At 49.3% G+C, this 15,542-nt stretch overlaps 7 protein-coding genes across 7 annotated transcripts; 3 read left to right on the top strand and 4 right to left on the bottom strand.

Annotated features, from left to right (window-relative positions):
* Nucleotides 1–88: 88 nt before the first annotated feature.
* BDV38DRAFT_276836 (putative short-chain dehydrogenase/reductase family protein) lies at nt 89–1,060 on the top strand (the record flags this gene model as incomplete). The annotated part of the gene is made up of 1 exon (XM_032058338.1): nt 89–1,060. The coding sequence occupies one exon, from the start codon at nt 89–91 to the stop codon at nt 1,058–1,060; it is 972 nt and encodes a 323-aa protein (XP_031919823.1).
* Nucleotides 1,061–1,441: 381 nt separating this feature from the next.
* Nucleotides 1,442–1,957, bottom strand: BDV38DRAFT_232027 (RmlC-like cupin domain-containing protein). Its single transcript, XM_032052997.1, has one exon. The coding sequence runs from the start codon at nt 1,924–1,926 to the stop codon at nt 1,471–1,473; it is 456 nt and encodes a 151-aa protein (XP_031919822.1). The 5' UTR covers nt 1,927–1,957; the 3' UTR covers nt 1,442–1,470.
* A 647-nt stretch (nt 1,958–2,604) lies between these two features.
* BDV38DRAFT_266909 (putative O-methyltransferase) lies at nt 2,605–3,897 on the bottom strand (the record flags this gene model as incomplete). The annotated part of the gene is made up of 2 exons (XM_032056493.1): nt 2,605–3,630; nt 3,730–3,897. 2 exons carry the CDS (start codon nt 3,895–3,897, stop codon nt 2,605–2,607), a joined length of 1,194 nt encoding a protein of 397 aa, XP_031919821.1.
* Nucleotides 3,898–5,139: 1,242 nt separating this feature from the next.
* Nucleotides 5,140–6,432, top strand: BDV38DRAFT_289629 (uncharacterized protein; the record flags this gene model as incomplete). Its single annotated transcript, XM_032061289.1, has 5 exons — nt 5,140–5,310; nt 5,367–5,514; nt 5,575–5,994; nt 6,056–6,089; nt 6,144–6,432. 5 exons carry the CDS (start codon nt 5,140–5,142, stop codon nt 6,430–6,432), a joined length of 1,062 nt encoding a protein of 353 aa, XP_031919820.1.
* A 2,469-nt stretch (nt 6,433–8,901) lies between these two features.
* Nucleotides 8,902–9,907, bottom strand: BDV38DRAFT_2645 (uncharacterized protein). Its single transcript, XM_032056285.1, has 2 exons — nt 9,823–9,907; nt 8,902–9,750 (listed from the first exon to the last, which is right to left on the bottom strand). The coding sequence occupies exon 2, from the start codon at nt 9,675–9,677 to the stop codon at nt 9,090–9,092; it is 588 nt and encodes a 195-aa protein (XP_031919819.1). The 5' UTR covers nt 9,678–9,750; nt 9,823–9,907; the 3' UTR covers nt 8,902–9,089.
* A 1,356-nt stretch (nt 9,908–11,263) lies between these two features.
* On the top strand, nt 11,264–12,882 carry BDV38DRAFT_232023 (uncharacterized protein). The gene has a single exon (XM_032052996.1). The coding sequence runs from the start codon at nt 11,428–11,430 to the stop codon at nt 12,835–12,837; it is 1,410 nt and encodes a 469-aa protein (XP_031919818.1). The 5' UTR covers nt 11,264–11,427; the 3' UTR covers nt 12,838–12,882.
* A 155-nt stretch (nt 12,883–13,037) lies between these two features.
* On the bottom strand, nt 13,038–15,383 carry BDV38DRAFT_2306 (putative GABA permease (Uga4)). Its single transcript, XM_032052929.1, has 8 exons — nt 15,191–15,383; nt 14,969–15,114; nt 14,863–14,910; nt 14,660–14,807; nt 14,078–14,610; nt 13,929–14,015; nt 13,485–13,869; nt 13,038–13,417 (listed from the first exon to the last, which is right to left on the bottom strand). The coding sequence occupies exons 1-8, from the start codon at nt 15,279–15,281 to the stop codon at nt 13,239–13,241; spliced, it is 1,617 nt and encodes a 538-aa protein (XP_031919817.1). The 5' UTR covers nt 15,282–15,383; the 3' UTR covers nt 13,038–13,238.
* Nucleotides 15,384–15,542: the final 159 nt, after the last annotated feature.

The raw sequence follows: 15,542 nt of genomic DNA, 5'->3' as shown, positions 1-15,542 counted from the left end.
TATATCTCATTACCCTCAATCTCACACCTACCTCTCCACCAGATACTGCACTCTCCATCCCACAAACCTCCCTCTCCATCACCGTAAAATGAGTTTCTTCAGCTATGATTTCCTCTACTCCCAACTCTTTATCACACCCCCCTACCCGACAGCATCATTCACCAACCAAACGATCATAATCACCGGCTCAAACGTCGGTCTTGGCCTCGAAGCAGCCCGACACTTCACACGCCTCGGCGCCGCAAAGGTCATCCTCGCCGTCCGCAACCGCGCCGCCGGCGAAGAGGCCCAACAATCCATCCAGACATCCACCGGCACCACCGGCATCTGCGAAGTATGGGAGCTAGACTTGGCGTCGCACGAATCCGTCCTCGCGTTCGCGAAGAAAGTAGCCCTGCTCCCACGACTGGATATGTTTATCGCCAACGCTTCGATCGCAACCGGTACTTTTCAACTTGCTGAGGGCCATGAGCGGACTATAACAGTGAATGTGATCAATACTATTCTATTGGCATTGCTGGTGTTGCCAACGCTGCGGAAGAGTGCGAGGTTGCACCCCGGTACGAAGCCACGGTTGACGACTGTGGTTAGTGAAGTGCATGGGTGGACGAAGTTTGCGGAGCGGAGTGCCGAGAATGTGTTTGAGGCTTTGGATGATAAAGACCGAGCGAACATGCCGGAGAGGTACGAAACGTCGAAACTGTTGCAGGTGCTTTTGCTGCGCGAGATGGTGGCGCAGGGGGCTGGGGACTCGGTGGTCATTAATATGGTGAATCCGGGGTTTTGTCATTCGCGACTGGGACGGGAGATGGGACTGGTGTTTGCTTTCTTACAGTTGGTGTTTGCCAGGTCGACCGAGGTGGGGAGTAGGACGCTCGTGGCCGGGGCTGCGAGTGGGGAGGAGAGCCATGGGGCGTATATGACGAATGGGAAGGTGGATAATGACGCCTTGTCTCCGTTTGTTCGTAGCGCGGAAGGGAAGAAAGCACAGATGAAGGTCTGGGGAGAGCTTGTGGAAATCTTAGAAGCTATTGCGCCAGGTTGTACGCGGGTTGTGTAGTTTTAGTTGATATATACCAGCGTGCAGACTATGTGTCTAATATACTTGTACATTTTGCAATGGCTTAAAAGAATGCTGTTCTTGATTTTATCAACTCTATCTTCTTAGTAAACTACGTATACAGCTGAATATTCAATAATTGGTTCCTAAGAGGCTTATAGAATCTTGATTGATTGACTGGTTAATTAAAGGTACAATAGAAACGCCAGATCTGTTGCTACTAGTCAGTGTTATGGTGATAGCAACGTAGAAGCAGCCTCAGCCTATATACTATCAAAGATGCAGACAAAGACCAGCTGCACCATTCTAACGAGGACCAGTAAATGTGACTGCGGTATCAAATTAGTTAACGTCCACAGGACACAACGACCAGATAAGGAAAGCAGCGATTCTCACATGGTGGTAAAACCCTAACTTCTGCCCCCGGTCATCCTCTCTAGCATCGCCACATCCATCATGTACAGATCCGAGCCGTCATCATCCAGAAACATCGAAGGCCCCCTGCTGACCATCAAGAGTTCCGTGTCATTTTCGAACACCAGAGGGTCGTGGGTTGCTCCTTTGCTTTCAGAAACGTAGTCTCCCTCGGCAAAGCTACCCGTCTGAGGATGCGCACCGTCACCCTTCATAACGTATATCTCGGCACTGTCAAGGTGTCGATGTCGAGGGAGAACCCCGCCCTTTTCAGCCCGAACCATGATTGAATATTCGCCTGTTTCGGGAACAGTCTTGATTATTTTGATGAAGACTTTGGGGGCGAGTGGTAGCCATTCGAGATCTTTGCAGTGGACGGTGAATCCCCCATCTTCGGAAGGCTTGTTGATTTCTGATGGGTGTTGGATATGTGCGGATGCGTCTTCGATCATGATTGTGATGGCGCCTGAGCGTAGGACTCCGAGGGATGTATCTGGCGTGTAAGCTTTAGGATTGGACTTTGGAATAGTTATTTTCGATTCGATATCGCTTTACTAACCTGAGCTGTTCTGTGGCATGCGAATAAGAGTCGCAGTTTGAGCTTATTCTTCCGGTTTTGGAGAGGTTTTGGAACCGACAGGAAGTGGTGGACTATATAACACAACTGCATTAGAGGAAACTTGTCCTGAAAAATGTGTCCTTTAAAGAATTTCCTATCGAAGCTTCCCAGCATAGCTCACCATGCAGAAATGCCGCTATTTTCGATCGCGGAGTCCCCTTCCAGTTCCATCGGAAATCCGATCGAAAAGGGTTAGCTTTCGGTACGATGCACACAAGCCTCTGATTGGCTAGTGGTGACACGGAACATTTTCCCGTGATATGGATATATGCCCTGAAGTATTGCTGCCATCAGTACAGGGTAGATCGAAATTAACGTCGCTGTCGCTGCTTCTTCTCCTCATTGGCAGCGATGCTGTTGTGACAGAGAAAATTCGATGTATATCGGGGTGTAAACTCGTTAGAGACATTCGACAAATTTGACCAAGAACCAATGAATTTCCGTCTATATACACATTAAACGTCTGATACACTGTACGAAGGAGACATTTCCCAGCAAAACATATGTCACATCAAGCCAATTCCGCCTCGATCAAGCTCTCCGCAACTCCAGGATAGTTGTAGATATTGACCACCTTCAATCCAGCTTTGGCCAGAATATTTCTCCAGTCTGCCTCCGTTCTTTCTCTGACTGCGAAATGTGCCAACATCATCATATCCATGTTCGTCGCCGCTAGCGTGGGTTTGTCCTCGTTTACGACAATCTCGTTCAACAAAACACGAGAATATCCCTTCTCCAGTGCTGGGACCAGGTTCTCTAGGATCTTGACGCCGTCGTCATCACCCCAATCGTGGAGAATGGAGTGAAGGAAGTAGGTTCGTGCGCCTTTGATAGGTTGTGGCGTGAAGAAGTTGTGGGTTTGCGCCTCGAAAGGTAGCTCTGCGCCATTAGCTACTACGCCCGCGATAACTGGCTCGCGATCCTGAAGAATGATTCTGCCCGGACGAGAAGTATAGTGCGAGGCAAAGGTAGCGACATCGTGGCCTCTTCCGCCGCCGACGTCGACGAGGAGAACATCGCTCATGGAGGAATCAAAGCCCGCTATCATTCGCTCTGCCACCGGGTAGAATTCGTGCCAATCGGCCTTGCCGGCTCGATACGCGCTCATGAAGGAGTCGAAATGCTGAAGGTGCGGTGGAGTTGCGACAAGCCACTCGAAGAACGGGAGTTGGGTCTTGTGGGCTTCCTGGAAGGGACCGTCGGTTCCACCCAGGGTTGGGGATTTATATTCGGTTTTCTCGAAATACTTCGGGAATGCGTTGAACGAAGGGCGGGACGCGTCATAGCAGAAGGAGATGCTGTGTTGGAAGTTCTCTGCTGCGAGATCGTTGCTCAGCCTCGTGCCGTGGAAGGCTCCGTCATGGAAGGCGAGCAGATTCATCGCAACTAGATGTCTTGCAAGGCGTGACAAAAGGACGGCATCGACCCCTGTCTTCAGGGCTAGAGCGTCCGGTGTCAGGCCTGCATCGCCCGCTTCCTGCAGGTGTTGGAAAAGTTTAACGTCGACGGCGAGACGGATGATGGCTGATTGAGCTGGCTATCGTCCAGCGCAAGTTAATATTGCGATTCAGGGTATGCGTCAGGATCATGACGGCAAGGCATCATAGGACTTCATGAAGGTGCAATGACTACTCACTTCTGCCCAGAAGGTACGCTGTATAAATTCACTCGGAATCTCTAAGGCCGCAATCAACGCACGGCTGTGTTCAATCAGGGCTTCCCTTGAACCGGCCTCATTTTTGTTAAACGCTGCGCTGGAAGACGCAATTCTGTCTAGGATTGCAGACGTGGATGAAGTGGCCATGGTAGTATGGATGGGTTCAACGTCAGGGAGGAGATTGGGGGAATATCCGGCGAGGAATCACTACAATGGGAATTGGTGACCTTTAAGACTTATCTCGCCATCTACTGCCCCACAAATTGTCATAATCTTGCGAGGGGCTCCAGCTTTCCACCTTCCAAGTTCTAGCGAGTTAACAACCCTTTCCAACTGGCCCGCCACCTTCCTCGCGTGCGTGCTGCTCTCCTTTTCGCCTGGGTTAATCGGAAATTAGATATGCTGGATTGGCAGATGACCGAGGCACCGGTGCGGCGCTACCAAGCAAATTTAGACTTAGTTCACCCATTGCCATGGGATTAGACCGTTAATGAACTTACATACTGGCAAGGTGTGGGGGGATTGACTCGTGCCGGGGTGAGCATGGGGGGTTTATTAGTTCAAAATCTAATTAGAGCTTGTAGCTTTGTAGGCTGTGCGGTGCTGTGCACATACCATTGGTCCAGATGATAGCATTTGACTAGTAAAACCACTACTCATGCCCGTTCGCACTAGAACGAATCCTCCGGTTCCCGTCCGGCATTTTCCTAAGTTGAGGTTCTTCCAATGGCTGAGCAGGGTCGAATATTGAGCGGATCTTTAGCGTACTTCCATATCCCCTGAGTGGCAAACAGTGATTTTCCATGGACTTATCATACCGTCAATTAGAATCACGTACATACTCCGGAGTACACTGGGGGTATTAGGGCATTATCTGACGGAGTACTGGGAGTTGTTCGTCCCGTTCCCCGGCCCCGCTTTGGCTTCCCCGAAAGCCTAATCATCCCGCGCGATAACCTCGCTTAGAGGAGATGATTTCCGGGCGGTTGGTAACTTGGGAGATTCCGTGCTGCCTTCCCATTACCTCGGCCCCATAGTATTTAGATTTGCAGTTCTCCTTGTTTTCTTTATGCGCCGGGACCTTGACAATCTTGTTAGCGTGTCTTGTTAGTGTGTGTATGCCTCGCAAGATCAGGGACAATATGTGAAATTTTCTATATCCTCAGGAGTAGAGCCGAAAATCACCTCAGAGATGTTTAGGTTTGGCGGGACATCTTGTTGACAGATCATATCCTAATCGATTTTAGGTTTAGCAATAGGTGACACTGCAGAAATCTTCGCGCCCTTTAAATAATACTCATTGCCCAGGAGCTCCACTGTTCGAGGCTGCATTTCCACCCATGCCACAACTGGCATTCCCAGGTCCGTGGTCCCGGTGGCTTCTTGATCATGGCCACCTTCGACACAAATGTGGACTTTAGTGAAAGCCGCGCCGTAGAACTCAATGTCGTCGGGTGGGTTTTTACAGGCGTTGCAATCGCGGCGGTATTCCTGAAGGTCTTCAGTCGCATGGAGAGTAAGCGGGCTGGGTGGGATGACGTTCTCATTTTCTTTTCCCTGGTTAGAAACCCATATCCTAACAAAAGCCTCCTGGGCAAAGCTAACCTCATGCCCAGGGCCTGAGCATTATTGCCACGGCTTTTGTCTCATATTCAGTCACTCTTGGCCTGGGGCGGCATACGGCTGCGGTCATTGCTGAGCATGGCATGGAACGGTACGTAAAAACAGCTTACTGGCAGATCCTGGGATTTCCTTTCAATATTGGTATGTGATATAAGCCTTCCTGGAGAGTTATCCGGGACTAACATGAAAGTAATGGTGCAGGGGCTTTCAGTTTCCCAAACATCTCGATTGCCATCCTGATCGTTCATCTCCTCGACCCTAACCCCCTTCGCGCCCGCCTCCTCTACGCCATGGTCATTTTCCAAGTGATCCTCGCCATGATATCTGTTTTCATCGTCTTCTTCCAGTGCAATCCGACAGAAATGCTGTGGGACCACTCCGTCAAGGGCTCATGTTGGAGCCCGGATGTGTTCGATGACTTCTCGTACTTGGTTAGCGCATATACAACAGTGACGGACTTTGTGTTAGCCATTGTACCAATTAGAGCGCTTTGGAAGCTGCAAATGCAGACTTCGACCAAAGTGGGTGTTTGTATCATGATGGGGTTGACATTGCTTTCAGCGATTGTCACTATCGTCAAGGCAACATATCTGCACTTGTTCACGGACCGCACCGATCCTCGTGAGGGCATCTACGCCGTTCCTGTTTTTTCTTTTGGGTAGATTGGCTAACCTTCTGTTAGTTTTCAACGTGGTGCCATTGGTTGTCTGGGGCCTGTTGGTCTTCCCTTCCCTTTCGTCGGTTTGCGGTCTCTAACCTCTCTTGCACAGTATCGAACAGAACGTTGTCATTGTCGCCGCCTGTATCCCAACACTTCGTCCGTTCTTTCGCAAAACGTTCAAACCCTCCAAGGGCTCTTCGGGCGGGGCCGACTCGCGTAGTCGCTCAGGTAGCGCCTTCAAGCTCGGTTTTATCCCGTCAAGCTCACGTTCACGGACTCCCTTTACATCATCGGATCTACCTCTGACTAATTCCAAGGGTGAGGCAGATGGTGACGTGGAGAGTAATAGCAGCCGGCAAGGCATATGGCGGACAACAGAAGTTAGGGTAGAGTCATGAGGGAGGAACTGAATGTGATCTAAAATAGCTAACTTGATTGTGATCTTCAAAGGTGAGCGTTTCTCGATGCATGCATCACTGTTACTGGAGGAGTATCCTATATGAATACTGCAGTATACCCTTTCTATAGGCCCTTGGAAGCATGTTTGGTGGGGACCATGTTTCTACACTACTACCTTTGACTGAACATGTGCCAGTAGTTATTAACCTACTGCTGACCTATATTATATCAGTCTTGGATCTACCAACATCAAGTAGTCAAAGGAGAGGAAGTAATACTATATACTGAGCGCCCATTAAATAGTGTGTCACTCTTGTTAACAAACAGCTTCACTTCCACCTACTGGCTTGTCCCTGTCAAGACTTATACCAGTCACTGGTTAAAAGTCAGCACATTTCTGGCTTGATAAACACTAGGCGTAGAGTTCAGGCTCCCTTTCCTCACCACCAACTAAATATTCCTCATGTCTCAGTCACAAAGCGTGGTTTAAACCAGGAAAACTGCAAACATCATACGCGCATTACCAGCAGAGCCGAGTTCCGGGGTGACACCGGAACCCATACGTGACCCCTCGCCAGGCGGTGTTCCATTGACCGTTCCTTTGAGGAACATCACCTGCTACCGGTGCAGTAGATATGTCACTGATTAAGTAGCTCTCTAGGGATTGTGGGATGCCGCTACCTATCTCACGGTGCCGCGTGTTAAACTATATCGTCGATCATCTTGGCAATTAGTTCATAGCGTCCAATGTCGTGTTTGAAACAATACATAAACTTCCAATCCTGAACTCGATAAATGCAGAAATATGGGCACACCCCCGCTTCCTTTTACTTGGTAGGAAAGTCCTGAAACGACAAAGAACTGATAAGAAGCGATATCCCCCAGACTGCAGAGTGGTTCCATAGACGGTCCCACGCCCAGTGTAGATCACCAATTGAAATCTTCCGGATAAAGTCCCACAGGGAACTAGCGAAACCAATGATTTGATGGAGTCATGCAAAGAACTGATCAAAACGATAGATTGAATCAATCTGGCTACCTATCTGCTTATCCTAGGATGTGTGGGGAAAATGTGGGCTCGTTGACGCCCGACGAACCATACTACAGTATTCCAGTCAAGTTCCAAGCTGATCCATATTAAATAAGTTTTCTCTATCATCCTCACTTTCATTGCTTGGCACGGGAGTCCTTGAAGAAACTGGCCCAGTTTGTGAGATAGTTCGGCGCTTTTACAAACCACGCATCCGTTTGTTAATCTGGGCAATACTAAATGCCTCACTATTGCAGGCCGTAACGTCGGGTTGCCGTTTTGAACTGTGATGGGCGTGGTGGAGTGTGAGTGAGTGAGTGTGAAATAAGGGAGAGGATCGTCGTCCATGACGATCATACTAGTAACTGGTGGTCGATGGTATTCTGCTCTTGTGACCGGCTTTCGACTAGGTCGAGACATCTCGATATCTGGCTCGGTCTCGCCGCGTACAAGTCGTTCTAGGATAGCTATCTGTGTTATACACAGGATTAACTTATTAACCAGTATTAAATTGTTCTTATTTCGCAGGTATCTTTTAAATAATTATAAGTTTCGAGTTCCTTCTGTAGTATCTACCGTCTTTTTTTCTAGCTCTCTGAGTTGTCCATTCGATAAATAGCTGTAAAACGGTGTAGAGTAAAGAGAATATTAACCTTTAATTTCTTTTATTCTAAAGTCGTACAGGACCCAGCTTCTGCTGATTCCGTTTGGTGAAGATCAAAGAAGGGCGTAAGAGAGAGACTGAGAAATAGAGGAACGCCGCAGTGGCACCAGCTTCTGCTGTTTCCCTTTTGACGAACGTGCACCAAGCATCGTCAACGCAAGTGTCATAGCGAGAAGCTAACGAAGATACATTCAGCCTTCCTTATGAGGCTGCTAAGTTATATATTGTTTCGATGGTTCAATATTGATCCTCATCCTATATAAGAGGAGCATTATGGAGATTTTCCACCCTTCCGTCGGTTGGTTCACCGTTCTCGCAGGACGTCATGAGAGGCCAACGCAAGCACCTCGCCCGCACCCACGTTTGCTATATTCGTGCTTAACCTGAGCACCAATTTCGTTGTCGCGCGTCCAACACGCGTTTCTAGGTTGGGTGCCACTGGGAAGGCTGAGGAGGTGGTTGCCCTTCAAAATAGTACGGTTTTGAGTATGGTCATCTGGGATATCTCGTCGAGGAAAAGGAAAAAGCGACCCTCGGCATTTCGTCATAGCATTTAAGGGCGTACATCTCGATGGCAGTTGGCGCATTTGTTCTAGTAGTTCGTGTGTGAGAACACATGCTGGAAGCAGCGTCTACTTACGACATGTCGTCGCCTTCTAGGCCGTGAAGTTGAAAAGGCGTTGTTTGGTGACATCGCATGCACAAGATGTACGGCAACTTTAAGGACACGTACGTCCACCTTGAAGGCTTCCAGTCTTTTCTGGATAACCCTCATCCATAACACCTGGATGGCGCTGCTCCCACGCTAGGATCTTTAGATGGACTGTCCTCTGGTTCTATCGCCGGTACAGTCACTAACCTCATCGCCCCACGCCCAATATAGCCCAAGAAAGATAATCCTAGTGACTAACAAGCAAAGGTTGCTCTCGAGGAGGGGCACGGACACCAGAAGCAGCCACGTCTTATTTAAACCTATTCGCATATCGCGCCCATGACTTGTCCGACGTTTTGCTACATGCGCCCCCGCACGCCCGACTCATCACCCACTTTGTGGCACAATCGCATTTGTGGGCTTCCATATCCCAAGCTTTATAAATCCTTGTTATTTGTGAAGGCACATTAGTGTTCGCAGGAGCAGGGCTGTTTGACCAGATGCACTTGCTGCATGTGCTTGTGCAAAAGCTTGTTCGATGCTGTTGCTTCTCAACTCTAGTAGTTTCACCCAAGTGGCGATGGTCCCTCCTTTTCGACCAGCCCTTTGCCATCGTGACGCCACTCTTGGTCACGATAAAGCCATGTGAAAAAAAAATGATTTTGAGGGGCTCAAAATTGTACGCAAAGAACGGCCAATGGCTCAGTTTGCGTATGGACACTGGCAGAAAGTCTGCAGAAAGTCTTAACAGGCGCATCCTCTGTGTCTTTTGTGTGTCTTTGGCTTCCTCTATTCTCAGCCTAGTTTCATGGACATGGCCCTGGTTTATTCCTTCTTCTCTTTCTCCATAGGCAAGTTGACGCAACTTGTGAAATATCTTCTTCGAAGAGCACCACATGCCTAGAACTTTGTAGATTAAGATTAACAGAAGATGGCGATATCCCGAGCTGCTATCGGTCCTCTACATAGTCCTAATATCGGCGGATTCGATACACCGATCTTAGTATCCAGGGTCATCTTATATGGCCTGGCGGATTGCTTACCTGTTGTCCCAATCTGCCAGGAAGGCCCGAACCATAAGCATATAAGGTTGTAGCATATTTTCTTCTAACAGAGTACTACAACCTTACATAATTGTCTTGCATGTCCATCGATATGTTCCTATATGCAGTCCTGAGCGTTGTTTAGACTGAGGGCCATAGGTAGCGATGAATCTGAATGTGCGTTCAAGGCTCTTCTCGACCGTATGGCGTGAGACAAACTATGCCCCTTAACCCACGGAGCTTTCAGCTCTCCGACGAATCGCAAGCCACCAGTGACCGACAAATCAACTCTGCATCACCCGGGCTAAGGGACGAATATACAACCTTGGTGTAGCCTTGAAATCTGATGGGTTTATCGTCAGAGAGGCCTACATAATACTCTGGCTCGTTATACGACTTGCTCCCGCAATCTCCGGATTTCGTCATAATCAGACGTGGTGGCGCGCAAGTCTCCTATTTGGGGATCAATATCGGCATGTTGGCTCTGTGTCAATAAATTGACGGTTTTCATACGCACAGAACGTATGCGGCAGTGGGGGTAGCAGTGTGTCAAGTTTGTGTCCTGACCAATGATTCGTTTTGGGAAGTAGGAGTGCAGGCTTCTTCATGCCTTGTAACATAATTTCTGTAACTTGGAGCTTTTCAGGACTCAGACAGATATGCCAGGTTGAGAATGAGACTTATAGTTTAGATGGAGGACATCTTGACCGATAGACAAGTAGCAGATTGGGTGACAAGCCAATGTTTAGTTAAACAAGATAGACAGAGCTCTTAGATATCAGGATAAGGGCAGAGGGCAGATGTCTCCTCCTCTATTGCGGAATAGTAAACCCAAGAAGATGATGTGCTGAGGATGGATCATGATGAGGAACAAGGGGCTGTGGAGTACGAGTTATAAGCACCTCTACAGGAAGATAATACAAAAACATGCGTCGAGTCTGTGAATGCTCCATAAGGATTTATTCTCTGAAACTATGAGTCATATATTGATTGAATAAGTGGTGGAATACGAGCCAGCCAAGGGAATAGCTGCCGCTTAGTGCACCGAAAAGTTAAGGAACACTCCTGCTTGCATTGAATAATGATACGTAGAGGCTGGTGATTTCTGAAGCACATATCGAAGTTTTATCAATCGGAAAATACGGGTGTTCGTATCAAGGGCAAGATCTCCTGGGCTTTCCCCTTTGGGTAACCACACGATAGCTTCTAGATTCTCTCGAATTCGTAATGTATGATCTGGATAGCCGACCCCAGAGGCGTGAGGGTAGGCCAATTAATAAAAATCTTCCTTGCGCCCTGCCGAATCATCCAGTCAGGATGGATGATTCTACATTCCAGTGGATCTCGAGGACCCACTCCTTCAAACTTCCTGAAATGGGACTCCCGTTTGGCGTTGTGCAGTGCAACGGTATTAATAACGTTGAATCCCTTTGAATAAATTCTCAGTTAGCAATCTGGGGTAGAATGGACTCTGTAACACTCTGCAGGACTAAAGAGGAGGCGGATTTGTTAACAATCTAGACATCCCCCGCCAAACCAACTGCTCACCCAACGAGTTATTGACTACTACACTCAAACCCTCGGCACCAAGACGATCCTAAGAAAATGCTCCGAGATATCCTGCAAGGTCTTCGGGACACATTGAAGACCTCCACAGTGACCTATGGAGTCATAAATGTCGTGCTCCTACTAGGCCTAATCTTCATCCTCGTCATCCAAAATGGCAACATATCTACAATGCGCAAGAAGCTCAGACATTTGCAGAGAATCGGTCTATCGACCAGCAATATGGCAGATCAGTATGATTCGAAATACGATGTACCAGAAGGAACCACGGCCGAGGGACCGGTGCGCATCAAGACGATCTGCATTCACCCCATCAAGTCATGCGGCCGTATCGAGCTGAATCGGGCCTTGCTCACCAAGACCGGATTCATGTACGATAGATGCTTCGCTTTCGCTACGGAACTGGGCAAGAACAATCCCGCCATCGAATCTAAATGGCGATTTATCAGCCAACGTACCAAGCCAACCATGTCTCAGATCAAGACAGAACTATGGCTTCCGCACAACAAGAGCAGTCAGCATGATCCGCTTGTCCAAGCTGGTGGATGTGTCGTGGTGACATTCCCTGACCCCGATGGCCCTAGCTGGTTTGATTATCTGGAAAGGTTATTTCATACGGAAAACCCCTTCGCAAAGACAGAAGTGCGGTTCATCGTACCTCTCCAGCCCACGCCCGCCATGATAAACGAATACAAAATCCAGTTCAAAACATTCGGCATCCACGACCGTGATGCAAAGGGTCTGGACATGGGAACCATCCCCTCCGTCGCTGAAGGATTACCGAAATTGAAGAAATACTTGCGAATCGCGAACGATCAGAACCTCACCCTGCTTAGATGTACCTCCGATACCCTCGTGCGCACGGATGGGAATCTCGCACCACTCGAACACATCGGCACGCCCTCCGTGCACGGCTATACAGATCAGCAACCCATCAATATCAACAGCCTTTCTTCCGTCCATGCCGTGTCGGTACTCCTACCAAAGGAAAACCAACCCCTCAATGCATTTCGTTTCCGCGCCAATCTCTGGATCACGGGTGCGCCCGCCTTCGATGAGGAGAGCTGGAAAAGATTCCGTATTTTGCCTAAGGGCAGTGACGCAGAGCCACGAGCGGATGTAGCCCCGGCGGTGTCGGTTGTTTGTCGGACGTCGAGGTGTACGATGCCTAATGTTAATCCAGAGACTGGAGTGCCCAGCGCGGATAACCCGCCTCCGGAGAAGAAAAGGGGTAAACCGCAGCCGAGTGCGACGTTGGTGAAGTATCGTACGGTCGAGGATGGGAATAAGTCAGCTCTTGGATACATAGGCATGCATTGTGTGCCTGAGGATCGGGCGTTACAGGTGGCAGCGGAGCAAGAGAAGGGGTTATACGTCGCCGTTGGCGATGAGATTGAGGTTCTTGAACGTGGGGAGCATCTTTATGGCTCGACGGATAATGATCACTAGAACTATGATGTTACGTGGATAGACGATTAGATATAGATTTCATGACTATGTTTTTGGGGATTTGCGTTCAGTTCCGGCTCTAAAGGAGTGGTCCTATGCTAGTGAATTAGGATAGAAACCTTTATATTGCCTTTGGACCGACGCCCAACGAGGATTTTACACACGATGCCACGGAAACTCTCAGTGCAATATATTATAAATTAGGTGCCCATATTTTATTGTGATTTGAATATATGTCAGCACCGCAGACAAGTCACCATGACCATCTCCTTATCGCATATACTCTCCATGACTGAGGGAAAATGACAAAACTAATTTTCTAAATGAAGTGTACAAAGACAATGCCTCGCTGTAAGGACTCTAACTATAAGGTATACAAGAATTAAATAGTAAAACCAACTCTAAGCTGTCTTTTCCTCCTGTCTGGCTTCATCCCCCGACACGGAATCCGTCGCACTCTGTGGCGCATCGATGGTCATCTTCGGGCCGGTGTACCATTTCCTCGCGAAAAGAAAATAGTATATCATCGATGCAATCCAAACAAAGCCGTTGATGACGATGGTGTAGTTCATATCCTGGGCTAAATATCCCGTCAGCATCCGCTAGACATACATAACAATGGAGAAGGCGAAAAGAGGGAAACTTACCACTGGGATTCGGCCCCGTGCTAGGGAACATGGACAGGATCAAGCCGAATACCAACCAAACGACGGCGATCGTTGCGAGCGGACGACTGAAAACTCCAGTGTAAAATTCCCCCGGTCGGAAGCGCGTCTTGCCCCAGATCAAGCGGCAAAGGATAGGCGTACCCCATGCGACGTAGTTAGAGGCGACAAACAAGGAAAACAGCGCATTCGCAGCGACGGAGTTGATCAGGCACAGCAGGCCGAAGATGATGCAGACGATGACCAGGCCGATGATGGCACGGACGGGCTGGTAGCGGACACGCTTGCTGACATGGCGGAAATAACCAGAGAAGGGGAGGGCTCCGTCGCGGGAGAAGGCCCAGACTTGGCGGGAGGCGGCGACAATCTGTGATATACCTATGAGCTTCTTGGTTGAGGTAGGTGTCTAGTTTGGAGTGAGCGTACCAGACTGAGACCGATCAGGAATTGGATGACGATCAGCACTCCCATGAAGCCGAGGGCTCCTCGCTTGCCCAGGGCGTCGAAGTAGATCTGTTGGTCGCATTAGCCACAATGTTACCGGATCAGATTGGAACCATTGGAAAGAGTCCTACCTGTGCCATAGGTTGGCCGTACACGGAGCTCATTGTCGCGCTCACATCTGGGTTCATGCAGGCTGCGATGATCGACAGGACGAGGAAACCCAACACGCATGCACAACCAGCCGACCAAATAATTCCCAGCGGCACGGCCTTCGCAGCATGGAGCGCCTCCTCGCTCATGTGGACGCAAGAATCAAAGAAGCCAATCGACCAGATAGGGGCCAAAAAGGAGAGGACAAAGGCCCATCCGGTTGGCCAGGTAGTAAGATTATCGACGTGTCCATAGACAAATGATCCCGGATTGAGCTTTTCGCCACGAGTGACCTTTCCAACAGGGAGAGCGATCACGGTCGCGACGATGATGGCGACGTTGATAAAGATACAGAAGGTTTGGATCTTGGGCATGATCTTTCCGGTATAGATACCGCAGAGGGCATGAATAAGAATGAGTCCAACGTAGACGCCGTAGATTGTGCCGTTCGAGGCCGACCAATTCCCGTCACGAGTGATAGAGACACAGGCCAGTAGCATCAGGGAAAGCGTGTCTGTCCATTAGCATACGCCTTATACGACCGAGAGAAATGGTCCCCTTACAATCCACCGAGCACATTCCTCCAATCAACCCCATTGTATTGCTGTATCCGACGAGGAAGCTCAGCACCTTCTTGTACTTATCCCCAGCGAAGTAATGCGTCCACCAATAGAGGCCTCCGGCAGTGGGCATCGCGGACGACATATCGGCCTGCGACCGTTAGTTTCTGTCGCGATCGACGGGTCGCATTCAGGGTAGCGATTACCATAGCAAGACCGACGGCGAAAATGAAAATACTCGCGGTAAACCAGCCCTACATCATTAGTATCTGACCCATATGCGACAAGAGGGTTACTCAAAGAGATACACACCCAAACCATTCCCGCCGGCCCGGCAGGCAACGAAAACGCGATCGTCGAGGCGATGGACGGCACCAAACCCATAATACTAAACGCGACGGCGAAAATCTGTACGGTCGAATATTGTCGGCGCAGTTCCTGCTTGTAACCCATTTTTGCTGCGCAGGTTAGCGATACTCGAGCATTTTTGTCGCCTGTCGCCCCTCAGGTGGCAGCTGAGACGGACGAACCTACCCAGTAACTGCATATCACCAGGATCCGCCAGGCCGGCCTCATCGGCGCTGGGATGAGCCTGGACGGCCGCTTGCGATTCCATCTTGGCCATGGCTCCCTTCACTGTGCAAGTGGTGTCCCAAAGGGAGGCCTTTGGATACTGATATCACCGTTTGCTGGTTGAATGAGTCGAACACCCACCTGCGGAAGGCGTGGGGTCTTAAGGAAGGTGCATGAGTGAACCAAGGAAATGGATCGTACACTATCGGAGTGGATTTGTGGATAGCCCAAAGTTAAAGATGCACCAGTTCTGGGAACTATTCCCCTCTCGGTGTCGCGAATGTTGCAACACAGTGGAGAATGAGACGGGTAT

The sequence above is a fragment of the Aspergillus pseudotamarii genome (genome assembly GCF_009193445.1).
Source record: "Aspergillus pseudotamarii strain CBS 117625 unplaced genomic scaffold BDV38scaffold_1, whole genome shotgun sequence".
NCBI lineage: Eukaryota > Fungi > Ascomycota > Eurotiomycetes > Eurotiales > Aspergillaceae > Aspergillus > Aspergillus pseudotamarii.
This window is presented reverse-complemented; position numbering and strand designations above follow the sequence as displayed.

Bases quoted from the DNA above. Each gene is read 5' to 3' on its own strand.
- BDV38DRAFT_232027 (XM_032052997.1), bottom strand. From the start codon at position 1,926: ATGATCGAAGACGCATCCGCACATATCCAACACCCATCAGAAATCAAC.
- BDV38DRAFT_2645 (XM_032056285.1), bottom strand. From the start codon at position 9,677: ATGTGGTGCTCTTCGAAGAAGATATTTCACAAGTTGCGTCAACTTGCC.
- BDV38DRAFT_232023 (XM_032052996.1), top strand. From the start codon at position 11,428: ATGCTCCGAGATATCCTGCAAGGTCTTCGGGACACATTGAAGACCTCC.
- BDV38DRAFT_2306 (XM_032052929.1), bottom strand. From the start codon at position 15,281: ATGGCCAAGATGGAATCGCAAGCGGCCGTCCAGGCTCATCCCAGCGCC. The intron at 14,808-14,862 runs GTAATCGCTACC...TAACGGTCGCAG, and splicing joins TCGCCGTCGGTCTTGCTATG to GCCGATATGTCGTCCGCGAT. The intron at 14,016-14,077 runs GTAGGACTCTTT...TGCGACCAACAG, and splicing joins ACGGCCAACCTATGGCACAG to ATCTACTTCGACGCCCTGGG.